We start from the raw sequence: 18,319 nt of genomic DNA, 5'->3' as shown, positions 1-18,319 counted from the left end.
ATATATGTATATTTTATTGATTTTTTACAGAGAGAAAGGGAGAGGGATAGAGAGTTAGAAATATCGATGAGAGAGAAACATCGATCAGCTGCCTCCTGCACACCCCCTACTGGGGATGTGCCCGCAACCAAGGTACATGCCCTTGACCGGAATCGAACCCAGGACCCTTGAGTCCGCAGGCCGACGCTCAATCCGCTGAGCCAAACCGGTCAGGGCTATCATGTTCTTGCCGGGCCAGTGTGTTTCAGTGGTTGAGTGTTGACTTAGGAACCAAAAGATGGCCGTTTGATTCCCGGGTCAGGCCATGTGCTCAGGTTGCAGGCTGGATCCCCAGAAGGGTGTGCAGGAGGCAGCCAATCGAGATGATGTTGCTCTCATTGATGTTTCTATCTCTCCCTCTCCCTCCCTTCTTTTCTAAAAACCAGTAAAATCATTTAATAAATTTATCATGTTCTTGACATATTTACAGAACTTGCTGGGATTTTGGTAGAAATTAATCTGTGGGTCATTTTAGTAATTTTGGAATCTTATGTTGGGTCTTCCAGTCCATGAACATGGTATGTCTCTCATTTAGATCCTCTTTATTTTATCAGTGTTTTGTCACTTTTAGCCTACACTGAACATATGGTTAAATTTTTATATATTTTTTTTATTTTTATATATTTATATATATATATTTTTTTAATATATTTTATTGATCTTTTACAGAGAGAAAGGGAGAGAGATAGTTAGAAACATCAATGAGAGAGAAACATCGACCAGCTGCCTCCCGCACATCCCCCACTGGGGATGTGCCCGCAACCCAGGCACACGCCCTTGACCGGAATCGAACCTGGGACCCCTCAGTCCGCAGGCCGACGCTCTATCCACTGAGCCAAACCGGTTTCAGCTATATATATTTTTATATATTTAATATATACCTACATATATATATATATTTTTTTTACAGAGAAGGGAGAGGGATAGAGAGTCAGAAACACCAATGAAAGAGAAACATCGGTCAGCGGCCTCCTGCACACCCCCCACTGGGGATGTGCCCACAACCAAGGTACATCCCCTTGACCGGAATCGAACCCGGTACCCTTCAGTCCACAGGCTGACACTCTACCCACTGAGCCAAACCAGTTAGGGCCACATGGTTAAATTTTTATGTGGGAGGCTACTTACCAAGTCAGGGAGTCGTTTGTTTTGATAAATAATTGCCAAGGATTCTGCAAAGAACCATCCTGGATTTCACCTCCCACAGCAGTGTACAGGAAAGTAGTGTGATGTCAGTAAAATGAATACAGTTACCCCCCCCCCACACACACACACCCCCTTATCCACAGGGGATACTTCCAGGACCCCCAGTGGATGCCTGAAATCAAGCATAGTACTGAACCGCTTTGCATGTTTTTCCCTATACATATTTCCTAAATGTAGCGTGGATATGCTGAACAAAAAGATGATTCATGTCCTGGGTGAGCTGGAGCAGGTAACAGTGTGAGACTTCATCCTGCAATTTAACCGATGAATTCTTTCTGGACTTTTCCACTTAACATTTTCAGATGGTGGGTGACTGTGGGTAAAAAGGAAAGCGAAACCACCCATAAGGAGGCACTAATGTTCTTCCTTGTTGAGCAACATGTGATAAAACAATTTTTAACGTAAATTTCCCCCGAGGGCCTAAGTATTGGCCAGTGTAGTATTCCCCCTTGTAGTCTGGGTGGCCGCCTCGGTTCTCAAACTGGCGCGAGCGCCACAGTATTTCCTTAAATAAGCCAAGTGCCGCAATGTCCCCGACGGCTCTGGTTCACAAGGTCCGCGTGGGACCGCACCGGCGGCTTTTCCCACAGGTTCCCGCGTCCGGCCGAAAGCTTGATCCGGGGTCAGGCCTCGCCTGAGGGCTCACGGACATTTGGGTGTTTCTTTAAAATACAGTTTTTAATTGATTTCAGAGGCAGAGGGAGAGCGAGAAACATCACTGATGAGAGAGAATCACTAACTGGCTGCCTCCCCGCACCCCACGCTGGGGACCGAGTCCTGGCCGGGAATCCGCCTCTAACCGTGACCTCCCGGCTCCCCGGAGGCTCCACCACGGAGCCACGCCCGCCCCGAGGCAGGAATTGGCGTGTTTTCAAGGGAAAGCGAAACCCCGCCCCTGTGTTTGGAAACAGGGCTCTGTATTTCCGGTCGGTGTCAGCGACGCCGCGGCAGGTTGCCATGGAGACGAAGCGGCGCAGGCGTTCGGAGGCGCCACAGACCGCATTGCCCAGCGCGGGGCCATTGGCGGCGCAGGAGAGGGGCGTTTCCTGCCCCGGGGGGGAGGCGGGACTTCCTGTCCACTTCCGGGCGACGGCTGGTTGGGCCGTGACCACGTGGCCCCCGGAGGCCCGCGTGGGCGCGACTCGGGGGCTGAGCCGGGGAGACGGCGCCGCCACCGCCGACGGCCGCGCCCTGGGCCCGGGCAGCGTGTCCGGCCGTTCTATTCCGACGCCGGGAGAGAGGCCGCCTGCCTCCCAGGGCCCCTCGCCGCCCGCTCGGCCCCGCGGCTGGGGCGCCAGCGCCGATGAATTCCGCGCAGGTGCGTGTGGGGCCCCCGGGGCCTCGCCCGGTCCCCCCTGCACGGTCCCCGCTCCTGCCCCCGCGGGTGGTGGCGGCCCTGGAAGGGGTCACTCCCGGCCCGTCCCCGGGCTCTGCGCGGGGAATGGGGTCGGGCAGGGCCGGCCGGACCCGGGACCGGCGTGGCCAGGGTTTGGAGGTGGGGCTGGGCGGGGGGTGTCGGGGAGCTGCGCTTCCCGGGGAAAGTTTGGGCGCAGAGGACGGGGCTGGTTTAACGCACATCCCGTTCCTCGGGGTCCCCCTGGCGGCAGCTCGGAGCCTGGCAGGGAGGCGGGCGGGAGGGGAGCGTGGGAACGGACGGGGGGGGGGGGGGGAGGCCTGGGTCTGGGCAACCCCCGGACCCCCGGGGCCTGGCGGGCGGGGGTGGGGGTGATAGAGGGATCCTTCCTGCCAGACCCCCAGTTTACATGGACTTGAACCCGGACAGTCCCAGGGTCCGGCCGCCTGTCACTACGGGAGCCCGTTCAGCGGAGACGGCGTCTGTTCCAACAGGGGCAGCCCTGGGTCACCTCGGACTCCACGGAGGTCCTTTGATGGTTAGGTCGCCGTCTCCCATTATTTTATTTATATGTGTGTGTGTGTGTATATACATATATATGTGTGTGTGTGTAGGTATATATTATATATGTATATGTATATATAATACACACACATATGTGTATATATATATATAACACATACATATACATACTCCTAACCGGTTTGGCTCAGTGGATAGAGCGTCGGCCTGCGGACTCAAGGGTCCTGGGTTCGATTCCAGTCAAGGGCATGTACCTGGGTTGCGGGCACATCCCCAGTAGGGGGTGTGCAAGAGGCAGCTGATCGATGTTTCTCTCTCATCAATGTTTCTAACTCTCTATCCCTCTCCCTTCCTCTCTGTAAAAAATCAATAAAATATATTTTTTTTTAAATCAAAATATATTAAAAAAAAGTTTCGACATCTCAACCTATGTACATATGTGTTTTATGTTTTTTATTATTTACAAGTAAAGGTCAGAATTGTTATCTTTTTTTAAAAATATATTTTATTGATTTTTTACAGAGGAAGAAAGGAAGAAAATCATCGATGAGAGAGAAACATTGATCAGCCGCCTCCTGCACGCCCCCCACTGGGGATGTGCCCGCAACCAAGGTCCATGCCCTTGACCAGAATCGAACCTGGGACCCTTGAGTCCACAGGCCAGTGCTCTATCCACTGAGCCACACCACACCGGTTAGGGCTTATCTTTATTTTTTTAATATATTTTTTATTGATTTCAGAGAAGAAGGAAGAGGGAGAGAGAAACGTCAATGATGAGAGAGAATCATGGATCGGCTGCCTCCCGAACGCCCCCCACTGGGAATCCAGCCCGCAACCCAGGCATGTGCCCTTGACTGGAATCAAACCCCGGACCTTTCAGTTTGCAGGCCGACACTATCCACTGAGCCAAACCAGCCGGGGCTGTTACCTTTCTTTTAAATTTTTTTTTACTGTTTCACTTCGTGACTGCTGTGTATGAGCTCCATGTGAGTGACGTAGGTGCTTACGTAGGTGGGTTCTTACTTAACGGCGAAAATCGCGTTAGGTCGCCCCGTGGAAACGGGTCTCGGACATAACCTGAGGACCTACTGTACGGCCCACAGCATGGGAGGGGCAGCCGGTCATCCATGAATGTCTGCTCTGCCCCCTCCATGAGCCAGCTGCCTATATTGGGTAGGAGGACGGAGGGCACGTGGGGAAGTAGGCAGAAGGGTGTGCCAGGTGGGCAGTTCACAGGTAACGGGGGCTGGAGATTTGCAAACACCTGCGGGTGTGCAAAGGGCTGGTGGCGCTCGTTTCTGCAACTGGATTATTAATCTTTTCCTGATAATGAGGAGGATGGGCTGCATTTCCAGGGGAGCTCTCAGACCCCTCGTGCAGCTCCCAGCCACGTCAGAATGTGTTTTCTTTCATCAGAGCCAAACAGTCACGGTTAACAGCCCATGATTCCTATTTCTTTTTTATTTATTTATTTATTTTATATTTACTGATTTTTTACAGAGAGGAAGGGAGAGAGATAGTTAGAAACATCGATCAGCTGTCTCCCGCACATTCCCCACTGGGGATGTGCCTGCAACCATGGTACATGCCCTTGGCCGGAATCGAACCTGGGACCCTTCAGTCTGCAGGCCGATGCTCTATCCACTGAGCCACACCGGTCAGGGCAATTCCTCTTTCTTAGAATGATAGCTGCTCCCCAGTAGTCTGTTTCTGCCCCGAAAAGTGTCTGTTGGCTCACCCACTGCTCCTGCTCTGGGCTGGACTCAGAGATCAGAGGCTATGGGGGGACAGCGGGCGCCAGCCGTGCCAAGGCCTGGTGTCCTGGGAGCTGGGGGCTGGGGAGGACGGGAGCCTGGGGTGCCCGTGGGACCAGTGGGAGCTGGGAGGGAGGCCTTGCTGCCTGTGGGCTGAGCTGTCCCCGTCTCCCAGGCCTGTGTGACCTTCGAGGACGTGTTCGTGTACTTCTCCCGGGAGGAGTGGGGGCTCCTGGACGAGGCTCAGAGGCGCCTGTACCGCGACGTGATGCTGGAGAACTTCGCCCTCGTGTCCTCCCTGGGTGAGTCCCGGCCCCGTGACCGGTTGCTACGTGGGAAATCCCCCCCACCCCACAGCTTAGTGGGTTGAAAACACATTTATTATCTCACAGGTTCTGTGGGTCAAGCATCAGGCATATCCTACGTGGGCACTGGGAGCGCGAGGTCGTTGTGACCGTGGTGTCACGCTGTCCGGGGCGGCCGTCTCACCTCAAGGCTTACACTGGAGCCGAATGAAGAGGCTGTTGGTCGGAGCCCTTCCTCGGTTTCTCTTTTTTGTATAATATATTTTCCTTGATTTCATAGAGGAAGCGAGAGGGAGAGAGAGCTAGAAACATCAGTGATGAGAGGGAATGATTGATTGACTCCCTCTTGCAGGCCCCCCGCTAGGGATGGAGCCTGAAACCCAGGCATATGCCCTTGACCAGAATCAAACTCTTTTTCTTTTTTTAAAAATATATTTTATTGACTTTTTACAGAGAGGAGGGGGAAGGGATAGAGTTAGAAACATCGATGAGAGAGAAACATCGATCAGCTGCCTCTTGCACGCCCCCTACTGGGGATGTGCCCGCAACCAAGGTACATGCCCTTGACCGGAATCGAACCTGGGACCCTTGAGTCCACAGGCTGACGCTCTATCCACTGAGCAACACCGGCCAGGCCCTTCCTGTTTCTTGCCATGTTGTCTTCATGAGCAGGTAACAAGGCCGTTGGTTTCTAAGAGCGTGAGACGACGTCCGAGATGGATTCCGGCATTTTTGTAACCTGTTTCCAGGAGGGATGTCCCATTCACTTTATTAGGAAAGTTTTTAGGTTCGGCCCCACTCACCCCCCGTCGTCCCCCCCCCCCCCCCCGAGGGCAGCTGTCTGTCTCGGGCGTCTGTCGTAGGTGGTGTGAGTCCTGAGGCTGCCCGAAGCGGTGAGATGAAGAGTGGGGTGGCCTGAGCCTCGCAGTCGGCCCGCAGGTCCCAGGTGGCCGGGCGACCCCTGGGGGTGCGACCGTCTAAATGCCCGGCCCCTCTGCTCCTGGCTTCTGCCCCCAGGCCCCCGGCTGGCATTTCCTGGGCCCGACTGTCCCGGGACGGTAGGCCCTGGCGGGATCGTTCCTTGTGGGACAGCTGTTCCTGCAGAACCTTCTTACGGGATTTTTCCTAATACAGACTTTTCTTCCCTGTGGGGAGGGCCGCCCCGGGTCCCCGCCAGCCGCTCACCAGCCCTTCTTTCCCCTCAGGACTCGCCGTCTCCAGGGCCCCTGCGGTCACCCACGCGGAGTAGGCACAGCGCCCGGGTTCCTGAGAAGGTGGGCGCAGCTCCAGGCCCGGCAGAGGAGACCAGGGGGAGGCCTGGCCCGGTGAGGAGCCGCGGGGAGCGTGGCTCGGGGCGCATCAGGGCTGGCTCACGTGACGCCCGCTGCGTGTCCGTCAGCATCGGCGGCTGACCGCATCCTACCCTTGGGCCCTGTTTGTCTTGATTTGTTTTGGTTTGTTTCGTTTTCATCCTCCCCTGAGGATATATTTTTAGAGAGAGAAACATTAATGTGATAGCGATACATCGATCAGGTGCCTCTCGCACCCGCCCCGACTGAGGATTGAACCTGCAGCCTGAGACTCAAACCTGTAGCCACCAAGGGCTCCTGGCCTGGGTTCGGCTTTGCTCGGTCCGACCCTGACCTCGGGCACCGTAGCCCTCGCCCTCCGGCCTGGGTCTCGTCTGCTCTTCGCCTGGCACTGGGTGCTGTGCTCCTCAGCACCGGCTTCCCTTTAACAGGTCAGCGGTACACGTCCCTGCCTTCCCCTGAAGATGGTGTTCAGCTGCAGCCAGACCTCTGTGGCCCTGGACGGAGCGCTGGACACAGCACTCACCCGTCCCGGGAGCCGCGGCCCTGATGGGAGACCGTGCCTCTCCTCTTCGCACTGTTCCCATCCACATGTACTAATATAATGTATGTAGTTTTTTAATTGCTTTCAGAGGTAGAGAGAGGGAGAGAGAGAAACATCAGTGATGAGAGGGAATCCTGGATCGGCTGCCTCCCGCACACCCTATACTGGGGATGGAGCCCGCAACCAAGGCCTGTGCCCTGACCGGGAATCGAACCCTGACCTCCTGGTTCAGAGGTCGACGCTCAGCCACTGAGCCACGCCGGCCAGGCTGTTGCTATCCTCACACCCTCTCCCCTGTGGCGTCTCCTTCGTTCTGTGACCTCTGAGGCCCCAGCCCTGCCTCATCCTGATTCCTCTCCCGTGTTCTGCCCGCGGCCCCGTGGTCGGTCCCAGCTGTCTCGGGCACGTTTGTTGTGGAGGCCGCTTGCCACCCATCGGTCAGGCACATCACCAGCGTTTCTCCTCCCCAGGTCGCTGGCGGGGAGTGGAGGAGGCGGCCGCATCTGAAAACTGATGCAGGGCCAGGGCTGGTGACAAAGTCCTTCAGCTGCCGCTCTGCCCTCGGTGAGCGCTGAGAAGCAATCACAGGAACGTTAAGAGCAGAAAGCAGACGTCAAGGGGGAGGAAGGAGAGTGGATGTGAGAGAGAGGAGAGCACCGGTGGCTTCTCTGCGGTTCCCTGACGAGCCCAGGCAGTTCTTCATGATACTGTTGGGGGCGGGGACAGCAGGGCTTGGGGTGAAACGGCCTCGTCCCTTCGCTGACTCAGTGCACAGCTCTGCCCTCCCCCCGAGAGCGGCCGCGGGTGTTCGCCGAAATCTTCCTTTGTCGCAAAACACTGTCTCCGCCCGTGAGGAGCGTCAGTCTGATACGTGTGACGACTTCATTTATGGAGCCCTTGGAGCCTGCAGGAGATCGTCTCTGAGCCTGAAGATCGTCTGTGGCAGTGGTTCTCAACCTTCTGGCCCTTTAAATACAGTTCCTCATGCTGTGACCCAACCATAAAATTATTTTCGTTGCTATTTCATAACTGAAATGTTGCTACTGTCATGGATCATAATGTAAATATCTGATATGCAGGATGGTCTTAGGTGACCCTTGTGAAAGGGTCGTTCGACTGCCAAAGGGGTCGCGACCCACAGGTTGAGAACCGCTGATCTATGGAGCCGGCAGGAGATCATCTAGGAGCCTGCAGGAGATCATCTATGAGCCGGCAGGAGATCATCTAGGAGCCTGCAGGAGATCGTCTATGGAGCCGGCAGGAGAATACTAAAAATGTTCCCTAATGCACTCTGTATCAGAGGAGAGAAGGACTTACCTGCGGATGGGCATGCTTTACTGTACAGGTTAAGACCATTCCAGGCCTCAGGTGAATGTATTTATGACATGTTGTTTTTGAGACATAATGGACATGATGTTGCGTAAGTCTCAGATGCACAGTCTATTTATCTGATAGCTTTATACTGCACAGGGATTGCCGTCTGGCAGTAGCTGTCACCTCTGGTGTCCTCTGTGGTGGGAGCACCTGTCACGTTTGATGCTTACGATCACGTCATTGTGTGTAACTCCGTCCGTGTACTGGGTCTCCAGGAACCACTGACCTACTAGTTGCAAGTGTGTGCCCTTCGCACTCTCTCCTGTCCCCACCCACCAGCCTTGGGTAAACCACCAGCCCTCTCCTTGTTTTTCTAGTCCTGTTTGTTTTGTTTGTTTGTTACAGATTCCACCTATAAGGGACATCATGCAGGGTTTGTCCTTCTCTGTCTCAGCGTAATGTCCTCAAGGTCCACCGTGTTTCACAGATGACAGCATTTCCTCCTGTCTCTAGGTTGAATAATATTCCAGTGTGTGTGTGGGGTGTGTGTGTGTGTGTGTGTATCGCACCTTCTTTCATCCATCCATCCATCCATCCATCGCTGGCACTAGGCTGTCCACTCTTCCTGGCTGTTGTGAACGATGCTGTAATAAACACGGGTGCATATATCCCTCCAATAGCCTGTTTTTCATTTCCTTTGGCTACATACCCAGAGGTGGAATTGCTGGATCATCAGGTAGGTTTATTTTTAATTTTTTAAAACATTTTTATTGATGTCAGAAAGGAAGGATTGAGAGAAACATCAATGATGAGAGAGAATTATGGATCCGCTGCCTCCTGCACGCCCCTCACCGGGGATGAGCCCACAGCCTGGCCATGTGCCCTGACCAGAATGAACCCGGGACCCTCAGTCCGCAGGCTGACGCTCTGCCCACTGGAAAAAACCGGCCAAGGTTTATCTACCTGATGGCATCCATTCTTAAAGGTGTGAGGTGATATTGTGTGTGTGTGTGTGGGGGGGGGGGGGGGGTGTTGGTTTGTTTTAACTGATTTTCAGGGAGAGGGATACAAACACCAAAGAGAGAGGAACTTCATCGGCTGGCTGCCTCCTGCACGGCCCCTCCCTCCCCGGGATCCAGGCGCAACTGGGACATGTGCCCTGAGCCGTGACCTCCAGGTTCATAGGTCGAGGCTCAACCACTGAGCAACACTGGCCGGGCCCTTGCTCAGCATAAATCTCAGTGCCCTTCCCCTAATTACATACATACATAGATACGTACATACATGCATACACCTCCAGTGCCCAAAGCTGAGAGAGGCAAAGCAACTCTTCCAGGATTACAGACTGAGTCCCCGTCCACCACGGAAATGTGGGCGCGTCCCCTTCAAGACGCTCTCCCGCCACTAAAGTTCTCAGCGCCCTCGCGCCACCCTCACCAGCATCTCAAAGCTGCCCCACGCCCGCTTGCATGCCGCTCAACAAACTACATTACCCAGAAGCCTGTGTCCGGCGCCTAGGCGTTGCGTCATGGCCGCGCAGCAGGTGGCGTTTCCTGACGCCTGTCAAGCAGGGGAGGGACTGCCGGCGCCGGGCTATGACGTATTTAGCCCGCGCCCGGCCTGTCAGTCCACTCCGGCCGCTGAGGCTGAGATTCCCGGCGCGGTCCGCTGGCCGCGCGTCCTCGGACAGGAGCCGAGAAGGACGGTTACCGGGAAAGGACGCCCCCCCGCGCCCGAGGACGCGCCATGGTCCCCGCCGGGGGGCGGGCGGCGCTGCGCCGAGGTGTCCGCGGGGGCCGCGCTCTGTCCGAGGCCTGGGCGCCCGCGGCCCGTCCCGGTCGGTCCCCGGCTGCGGCTCCCTGAGCCCGGTGCGCCTTCTCCCCGGAGTGAGAGGGACGGGCGCGCGGTCCCCGGCCGCGGGGAGGGGTGCGGCCCCGGGCCTGCGCGCGGGACCCGATGGCGGCCGCGGCGAGGACGGACCCGGCTGCGGTGAGTGGCGGGCGGCTCCCTCCTAACTGGGACTCGGCTCGGGCCTCCAGTCCCCTTCTTCGCTCCCTCCTCCTGGGACTGGGCTCGGGGCCGGTGTGTTTCCGGGCCTTTGGTCCTCCTCCTTCTCGCTCCCTCCTCCTGCGCGTCGGGGCCGGGGCGGGCGGCCCCTCCCGCGACCTGAGCCGGGGCTCCGCGTCCCCGTGTCCGGGCGTGAGGGGCGCACCGGCCCCGCGGGCACCGGGCTCTGCTGCGCGGAGGTGGCGGGAGCCTCGGGCCTCCGCCGCGTCGGGTGAGGAGGGAGCCGGCGTCCTGGGCGCAGGCCGGGGAGGCAGCTGAGGAACCGGGCCGCTGCTGGAGGCGGTGGGCGCCGTGGAAGGTTTGGGACGGAGGAGGGAGGGGACCCGGCTTTGGTGTCAGTCGGCGCCCTCTGGCTGCGGAGTGGAAAGAGGGGGGCGCAGGGGGCGGGGCGGGGAGGCCGATGGATTTCTTTTTTTAAAAAATATATTTTATTGATTTTTTACAGAGAGGAAGGGAGAGAGATAGAGAGTTAGAAACATCGATGAGAGAGACACATCGATCAGCTGCCTCCTCCACATCTCCCACTGGGGTTGTGCCCGCAACCCAGGTACATGCCCTTGACCAGAATCGAACCTGGGACCCTCCAGTCGGCAGGCCCATGCTCTACCCACTGAGCCACACCAATCAGGGCTCCCCCATTGATTTTTAAAGAGAGTGGAAGGGAGAGAAGAGAGAGAGAGAAACATCGATGTGAGAGAGACATGTCCATTGGTTGCCTCCCACATGAGCCCTGACCATGGCCCAGCCTGCAACCGAGGTCCGTGCCCTTGACCCGAATGGAACCTGGGACCTTGAAATCCTCAGGCTGGCGCTCTATCCACTGAGCCACACCGGCCAGGGCTGTGTGTGTTTGTAAAGCAGGGCCCCCCGGTTTTCTGATGAGACTCTCTGCTGGCTCCTCTCTCTGCGCTTGACCCCCCAGGGGGGCCCCCTACAAGGGGCTCATCTCTAGCCCAGGGTTCTGAGTCTAGGCCTGGGGTTACCTGGAGAGCTTCCTGCTCTTGGCAGCCGACAGGATGAGGACTGGGCGGGGGGTGAGGTATCAGGCGCAGGAGCAGCAAATGCTCGGAGGGAAGATCTCGGGGGAGTCCCCAGAGAACCCCAGGTCTGCGTGATTCCCCCGGGGATCAGGGCTGGGAGGCAGGCAGGAGGGGCAGGCCGCGGGCTGGGCTGTTTCTGAGGGTGGCGACCCCTGGAAGGTGTGAGGGGTGACCTGACGCCCAGCCTCACAGGCCCAGGCCCCCTGTGGCTGCGGGCTGGCTGAGAGCAGAGCCGGGAAGCGGGGAGGCACCTGTGGCAATGTCCCCGGGTGGGCTGGTGGCTGGGACAGGGCAGAGTTGGTGGATTCTGCATCTGTTCCTTACGTGGGGGGGCTGGGTTTTCTGCTGTGAAGGGTGGGTGAGAGGAAGGGGAGTCGTGGGTGACTCCGGGGGTTTGGTTTTATTTATTTTTGCTTTAGCGGGGAGGACGATGGAGGTGCCTTCAACTGAGGGAGACGTCGGGGGCAGGAGTCACTGTCAGTGGCCGCAGGGGGAGTCGGGCTTTCGCGCTTAAGCCCCAGGGACCCCTTAGCTGAGCGTCACACTGGACACGGGGCTGAGTCCTGGTCAGAGCCGTCCGAAGGCGGGATGGGGCGGAGCCGTGGTTTCAGCTCAGCGGGGAGCACCTCAGGTCCCGGTGGCGACGCTGTTAGTAACCAACCGGGACCTCACCCCGGGCTGCGGCTCCTGCCCCGGCTCCTGGTGGCAGCGGCGGCTGCTGCAAAGGCCGGGGAGCCCGTCCTGGTCACTGTGCAGCTGGGGGAGGGGTTTCGGGTGCACGTGGTGTGGACCAGGAGGTTGTCGGTGTTAGTGGGAGGTCGTCGGTGTTAGTGGGAGGTCTTGCCAGACATGAGGACGGCGAGGCCCGATGAGTGGTCTATACATGGGATGAGTGTGACCTCACAGCCTTAGGCTGTGTCTGGGAGGCTTGGGTCTGGGCGACACCAGAACCAGCTGGCAGGGGAGTGTTGGGCCCTTCCTGCCAGACCCACAGTGTACATGGCACCTGTCGGCTCACCCGCTGCTGCCGCTCTGGGCTGGACTCGGCGATCAGAGGCTGTGGGGGCACAGCGGGCGCCAGCCCTGCCGAAGCCTGGTGTCTCCTGGGAGCTGGGGGCTGGGGAGGACGGGACCCGGGGCGTCTGGGGAGCAGTGGGAGCTGGGAGGGAGGAGCTGGGGGCTGGGGAGGACGGGACCCGGGGAGCAGTGGGAGCTGGGAGGGAGGCCTTGCTGCCTGTGGGCTGAGCTGTCCCCGTCCCCCAGGGCTGTGTGGCCTTTGAGGACGTGTTCGTGTACTTCTCCCGGGAGGAGTGGGGGCTCCTGGACGAGGCTCAGCGACGCCTGTACCGCGACGTGATGCTGGAGAACTTCGCCCTCGTGTCCTCCCTGGGTGAGTCCCGGCCCCGTGACCTGTTTTGCGTGGCAGATCCCCCACGTTTCGTGGCTTAGCCCCGTGACCATTCCGTCTGTGTCGGTGCGTCGGGAGCCTGGTCCCGGCTCCCCTGGTGCTTCTGGCTCGGGCCGCCCGGGAGGTGCCAGCGCGCTGTGGCCTGAGCCGCGTGCTCGCTGCAGGCCCAGCCAGGAAGAATCTGCTCACGAACTCACGCCTGTCCGTTCGCCGGGTTCCGTTTCCCGCCGTTCGTGGCCTGAGCGTAGCTCCGTGCTGGCCGTGGGCCAAGGCCTCCCTCGGGGTCGCTGCTGGCCTCTGCGGTGCCTCACGGCCCGGGGGCGCCTGCCCTCTGAACCAGTGAGCCAGCGAGGGCGCCAGGGCGGACACTGCTGGTCCATCGTTTTTGCCTCATTCTGCTTCCTAAAGGCGGTCGGTCAGTCCGTCCACGGAGAAGCTCATCTGAGGGCAGGGGTGTCGAGAGGGACCTTCGCCGCTGCCTTCCGCCTGCCCACACCCACGCGGGTCCCTGGTTTGCATGGGCCCTGCTCCCGGGGGCGGCTTTCTGTCCAGCGAGAGCTTTGAGCCTCCTCCCTCCCCCTCGGCTCGGGGCCAGGGCTGGGTCGTGTGCAGGACCCTCCCTCGCTGAGGAGCCCCCACCTGCTGCCCAGAGCCCTGAGGGAGCAGGTGGGGGACGCAGGCTTTCCCAGTGGGCCCTGTGGATTCTGCCTGGCGGGGCGCTCCCTGGCCGGTGGCGGTCCCGCCCCCGGCGCCTCCGTGTCCCAGGTTTGCCCTCGTCCTTGGCTGACATTCCCAGGGCCCTCGGCCAGGACCTGCAGGTGTGGACGTGGCCACGGGGCTGCTCTGCCAAACATTGAGACCCTGTAAACATCTGTGACTTGGCCACTCCTCCGCCTGTCTGCTGCTGCTGCTGCTTCTTTTTTTAAACGTTTTTATTGATTTTGGAGAGGGAGGGGGAGAGAGAGGAACACTGACGTGAGAGAGAAACATCGACCAGCTGCCTCCTGCACGCCGCCCTCTGGGGATCGGGCCACCCAGGCAGGTGCCCTGACCAGGGATCGGACCGGCGACCTTGTGGTGCATGGACCACACTCAGGCAACTGAGCCCCACCCCCGGGCTGCCTGTGTCCCCTCCATCTGGCAGACCCACGGAGCGGCCCCGATGGAGACAGGCAGCAGCCCCAGTGCCTGCCGGGCAGACTGGACGGCAGCCGCCGTGAGAGGCCCAGAGAGGCCGGGCCCTGCAGAGCAGGAGCTGGGAGACCGAGTCCCGCTAGGGCTGGGCGCCAGGCGTCCCCGCAGCCTGCTCGTGTGCACGTGTTTCCTCCCCAAGCCCATAGCGACACTCATGCCTCCCGCCCGCTTCCATGTGCCATGAGGGGAGCACGCACCCTCAGATCGTCCTTAGAGCCAGCGGCTTGCGTGCAGTCAGATCCCTGGGCCTGGCCCGGCCTTCGCACGAGCTCAGCAGGCCCAGCAGCCAGGCCCGCTGACGCCCTTTCGTAGGGGAGTGAGCGGGAGACCTCGCCTCGCCCCCTTGGACTGCACCCCGTCGTGGTCTTTACCCGCATCGGGCTCCTCCATTCTGTGACCCCTAGAGGCCCAGGGCTGACGGGGCCCTTCCTCGCGCTCCCCTGGCTCCCTGCTCCAGCCAGCAGCCCGTGGGCTCGTCCCTGGGTGTGTGACGCGGGGTGGGACAGGCTGCTCTTCCGCGCAGCCACGTGCACTCGGCCAGCATCTCTCTGCTTGCAGGTTGCTGGTGCGACGCCGACCCTGAGGCGGCCCCTTCCGAGGAGAGCGCCTCTGCAGACGCGTCGCGGGCCGGGACGCCGGAGCCAGGTCCACGTGCCCAGCCAGCCCTCCGGTGGGAGGCGTGGGACCCGCTCCGGAAAGACGCTCCGCCCCCGGGCGGTCTCCAGGGGTCGCACCCCACGCGGGACCCGTGCACACGGGGTGCAGACTCTGCCCAGCACGGTGCACAGCGCCCCCGCAGCGGGGACGACGGTGGGGCCTCGGGGAAGAGCTGTGCCGCCCCCACGTTCCGGAGGCCCTGTCCCTGCAGGGAGGGTGGGATGGGCCTGCTGGGCAGCTCCGGCCTCTGCCGGCACCGGCCGGCTCACTGTGGGCTGAGCCCACGCGAGGGGACTGGGCTCTCGGAGTCTTCCCCACACGGTGCCAGCCCCGGGCGCCACCAGGGGCAGCGCGAGGCACGGGTGCTCTTCAGCCGCAGCGACGGGGACACCTTCCTGAGCACCTTCCCGCCGCCGGACTGGCGGGTGACTCACACGGAAGGGGGGCCCGCCGGTAGCCCGCCCCGCGGAAGTGCGTCCCCGGAGAGATCGGCTCTCATTCCCCCCGGGAACACTCCCAGCGGGGAAGCAGCACCCGTGTGTGCGGAGTGTGGGGAGGCCTTCGATCGCCCGTCCCACCTAACGGTGCACCGGACCCTGCACCCCGGGAAGAGGCGCTACCCGTGCAGCGACTGCGGCAAGGCCTTCAGCCGCAAGGACACGCTGGCCCAGCACCGGCGGGTGCACACCGGGGAGCGGTCCTTCGACTGCGGCGAGTGCGGCAAGGCCTACAGCAGGAGCTCCCACCTGCTCCAGCACCAGCGCGTCCACACCGGGGAGCGGCCGTACCGCTGCGGCGAGTGCGGGAAGGCCTTCGGCCGCAAGGACACGCTGGCCCAGCACCAGCGGTTTCACTCCGGGGAGCGGCCGTACGCGTGCAGCGAGTGCGGGAAGCTCTTCAGCCAGAGCTCCCACCTGGTCGAGCACTGGAGGATCCACACCGGGGCCCGGCCCTACGAGTGCATCGAGTGCGGCAAGTTCTTCAGCCACAACTCCAGCCTCATCAAACACCGGCGCGTCCACACGGGAGCCAGGGCCCACGTGTGCGGCAAGTGCGGGAAGGCTTTCGGCTGCAAGGACACCCTGGTCCAGCACCAGGTCATCCACACCGGGGCCCGTCCGTACGCCTGCGGCGAGTGCGGGAAGGCCTTCAGCCGCAAGGACACGCTGGCCCAGCACCAGAAGACCCACACCGGGGAGCGACCCTACGCGTGCGGCGAGTGCGGGAAGCTCTTCAGCCACAGCTCCAACCTGATCGTGCACCAGAGGACCCACACCGGGGCGAAGCCGTACGCGTGCGGCGAGTGCGGGAAACGCTTCAGCCACAACTCCAGCCTCATCCTGCACCAGCGGGTGCACTCGGGGGCCCGGCCGTACGTGTGCGGCGAGTGCGGCAAAGCCTACATCAGCAGCTCCCACCTGGTCCAGCACAAGAAGGCGCACACAGGAGCGCGGCCCTACGCGTGCGGCGAGTGTGGGAAGTTCTTCAGCCGCAACTCGAGCCTCGTCCTGCACCGGCGGGTTCACACTGGAGAAAAGCCTCACGTGTGCGGCGAGTGCGGGAAAGCCTACAGCAGGAGCTCGCATCTGGCTCGGCACCAGAAGGTTCACGCTGGCGCGAGGCCTCAGGACTGCGGCAGTTTCGGGGGCCCTTTGGCTGCGTCGCTGAGGCTGGTGTAGCCCCAGGAGGCTCACACTGGAGAAGGGCCCATGCATGCGGGGTATGAGCCTCTCCGTGTTCGTCCTCAGCCTCACACCGGAGGGAGCTCTGTGAGCACCTGGCACCGAGGGAGCACGGCCCGCAGGCGAGCCTTGTACAGGCGTGCGCCCGCCTGGTGAGTGCCGTGAGCTGGGAGTCTTCATGAGCGACGCTGCACTTTCCGAGCTGCCTAGAGCTCTTGACGGTTTTGTCAGTGCCAGTGCCTTTAGCAGAAGCCATCGCTGCCTCCGGCTGTGGGTCCCCCCGCGTGTCAATCACTCCAGTAGCTCAGGGAAGGCAGACCCTGCACACGCGCTCATTCCCTGGCGGGGATCCGCGTGCTCCAAGCCATGGAAGGTCCTCATTCCCCTGACGGGTTCTGAGAGGACGTGGCCGAGCTCTGGCCACAGGATCTGAGCGGGAGTCTGCTGGGCATTCCCACGCAGGCTTCCCTTCAAGCAGCCTGGACGCTAAGGCACTGGTCCTCTTCCAGTCCCCCACCAGTGGAACTGCTGCCCGCGGCTCCAGTCCGCTGCGGTGCAGGCCTGCAGGGCGTCATGGCGACTCCGGGAGGGCTGCTCCCTGTGGGACATCGATTGAGGGGAACCTGGGTTCTGCCAACACGAGGGGAGGAACACCTTTGTTGGCACCAACTTCATGTGCCTGAGAAGGGACAGCAGGAGGGCAGAGGACAGACCTCAGTCCAGTTGGGCCTGGTCTGCATTACTTGCGGGAAACGACTGAGTCGGTCGTGTGCCTGATCCTTTGGCCTGGACGTCCGGGCTCTCTGGAGGCCTAGTTTGTGCTGAGAAACCGCCAGTGCTTCTGGAAGCGCCGGGAGCCGGGTCCCTTTTTCGTAGGAGACGTCCCATCGTCCCCGGCACGTTTGGGGGACCTCTGTCCCCTGGATCTACGGAGCCAGTCCCTGGTGTCCAGGATCCGTGGGCAGGTGTCAGCGCCTGGAAGGCCTGCAGGGCAAGGTGCGAGGCATGCTTTGTGCAGCAATACTTAGACCACGGCGCCGGGCTGACTGGAAATGAGAGGCTCTGTGTCTGTTATAAAGGGGTCGTCTACAAATGCCCGTGTATAGAAATTCTCAGGACCTTCAGACATCTGCATCTCCTGTGGCCACGGCCGCTGTCGGAGTAAAGGCTCGTGGGTTCCTCCTCCCGGGGCTGCTGAAGGCATGGCCATCACTGCACCAGCGCTGACGAGAGGGCACAGGATGCCTGTGTGTGACCTGGACGTGAATGGACTCATTCCTCGCTTCAGGGCTCCCCCTTTAAATCGTGGGGCGAGGGATATGGTAGCACCAGAATAGCTGGCAGATGTGACCTGGCAAGAGGAGGGCAAATACGTGTGTTTTCCATCGACGTGTGATTGACATGAAAAGACTGCACATACGAGGAGTGTGACGTGTTTGGCACGTGTACACGCCTGAGGAGCCATGACCGGAGTCACGACAGTGAACGTGTCCAGCAAAGCACAAGGGGCTCCGTTAGGGCCCTTTCCTCCCCGTCCTTTCAAACCCCTTCCCCACGGTATGCAAACAGCAGCGAGCATTTTCTAGATTTTTATGCTTCCTGGGGAGTGGGGCCCTGGCTTTTTCCATTAATCATAATTGTTTTCAGATTAACCCACCCTGTTACATGTACCAGTGGCTTACTCACTCGTATTGTTGGGTGCTATTCCATTGTACGGAGATACTGCGGTTGCTTTCTGTCCACTCAGCTGTTAGTGGAGATTTAGGTTGCTTCCAGCTTGGGGCTATTACCAATAAAGCTGCTGTGAGTATCTGTGCGTGTTACCCCTGAATGAATTCCATTGCATGAATGTGCACAGTTCATCCACCCACCCACTGAAGGGCAGCAGGGGCTGCAGGTAGCATTTTTATTTTCATGTAGTTC

At 59.9% G+C, this 18,319-nt stretch overlaps 1 protein-coding gene across 4 annotated transcripts; it reads left to right on the top strand.

Moving 5' to 3' along the window:
- The first annotated feature begins 2,363 nt into the window (after positions 1–2,363).
- On the top strand, positions 2,364–18,206 carry ZNF304 (zinc finger protein 304). Of its 4 annotated transcripts, none has more exons than XM_059664987.1 (3): positions 2,364–2,563; positions 5,051–5,177; positions 14,616–18,206. In XM_059664987.1, the coding sequence occupies exons 1-3, from the start codon at positions 2,549–2,551 to the stop codon at positions 16,391–16,393; spliced, it is 1,920 nt and encodes a 639-aa protein (XP_059520970.1). In that variant the 5' UTR covers positions 2,364–2,548; the 3' UTR covers positions 16,394–18,206. The 4 variants fall into 4 exon arrangements, with proteins under 4 accessions (XP_059520970.1, XP_059520972.1, XP_059520968.1 ...); XM_059664989.1 differs by lacking the exon at positions 2,364–2,563 and adding an exon at positions 4,276–4,294; XM_059664986.1 differs by lacking the exons at positions 2,364–2,563; positions 5,051–5,177 and adding exons at positions 10,163–10,337; positions 12,719–12,845.
- Positions 18,207–18,319: the final 113 nt, after the last annotated feature.

The sequence above is a fragment of the Myotis daubentonii genome, chromosome 15 (assembly GCF_963259705.1).
Source record: "Myotis daubentonii chromosome 15, mMyoDau2.1, whole genome shotgun sequence".
Taxonomy (NCBI): domain Eukaryota; kingdom Metazoa; phylum Chordata; class Mammalia; order Chiroptera; family Vespertilionidae; genus Myotis; species Myotis daubentonii.
This window is presented reverse-complemented; position numbering and strand designations above follow the sequence as displayed.

What these genes read in the sequence shown, in the direction of transcription:
- ZNF304 (XM_059664985.1), top strand. Translation starts at nt 9,818, where the DNA reads ATGCCGCTCAACAAACTACATTACCCAGAAGCCTGTGTCCGGCGCCTA. An exon ending in CGAGGACGGACCCGGCTGCG is followed by an intron (nt 10,338 to 14,615) that starts GTGAGTGGCGGG and finishes CTCTGCTTGCAG; the next exon opens with GTTGCTGGTGCGACGCCGAC.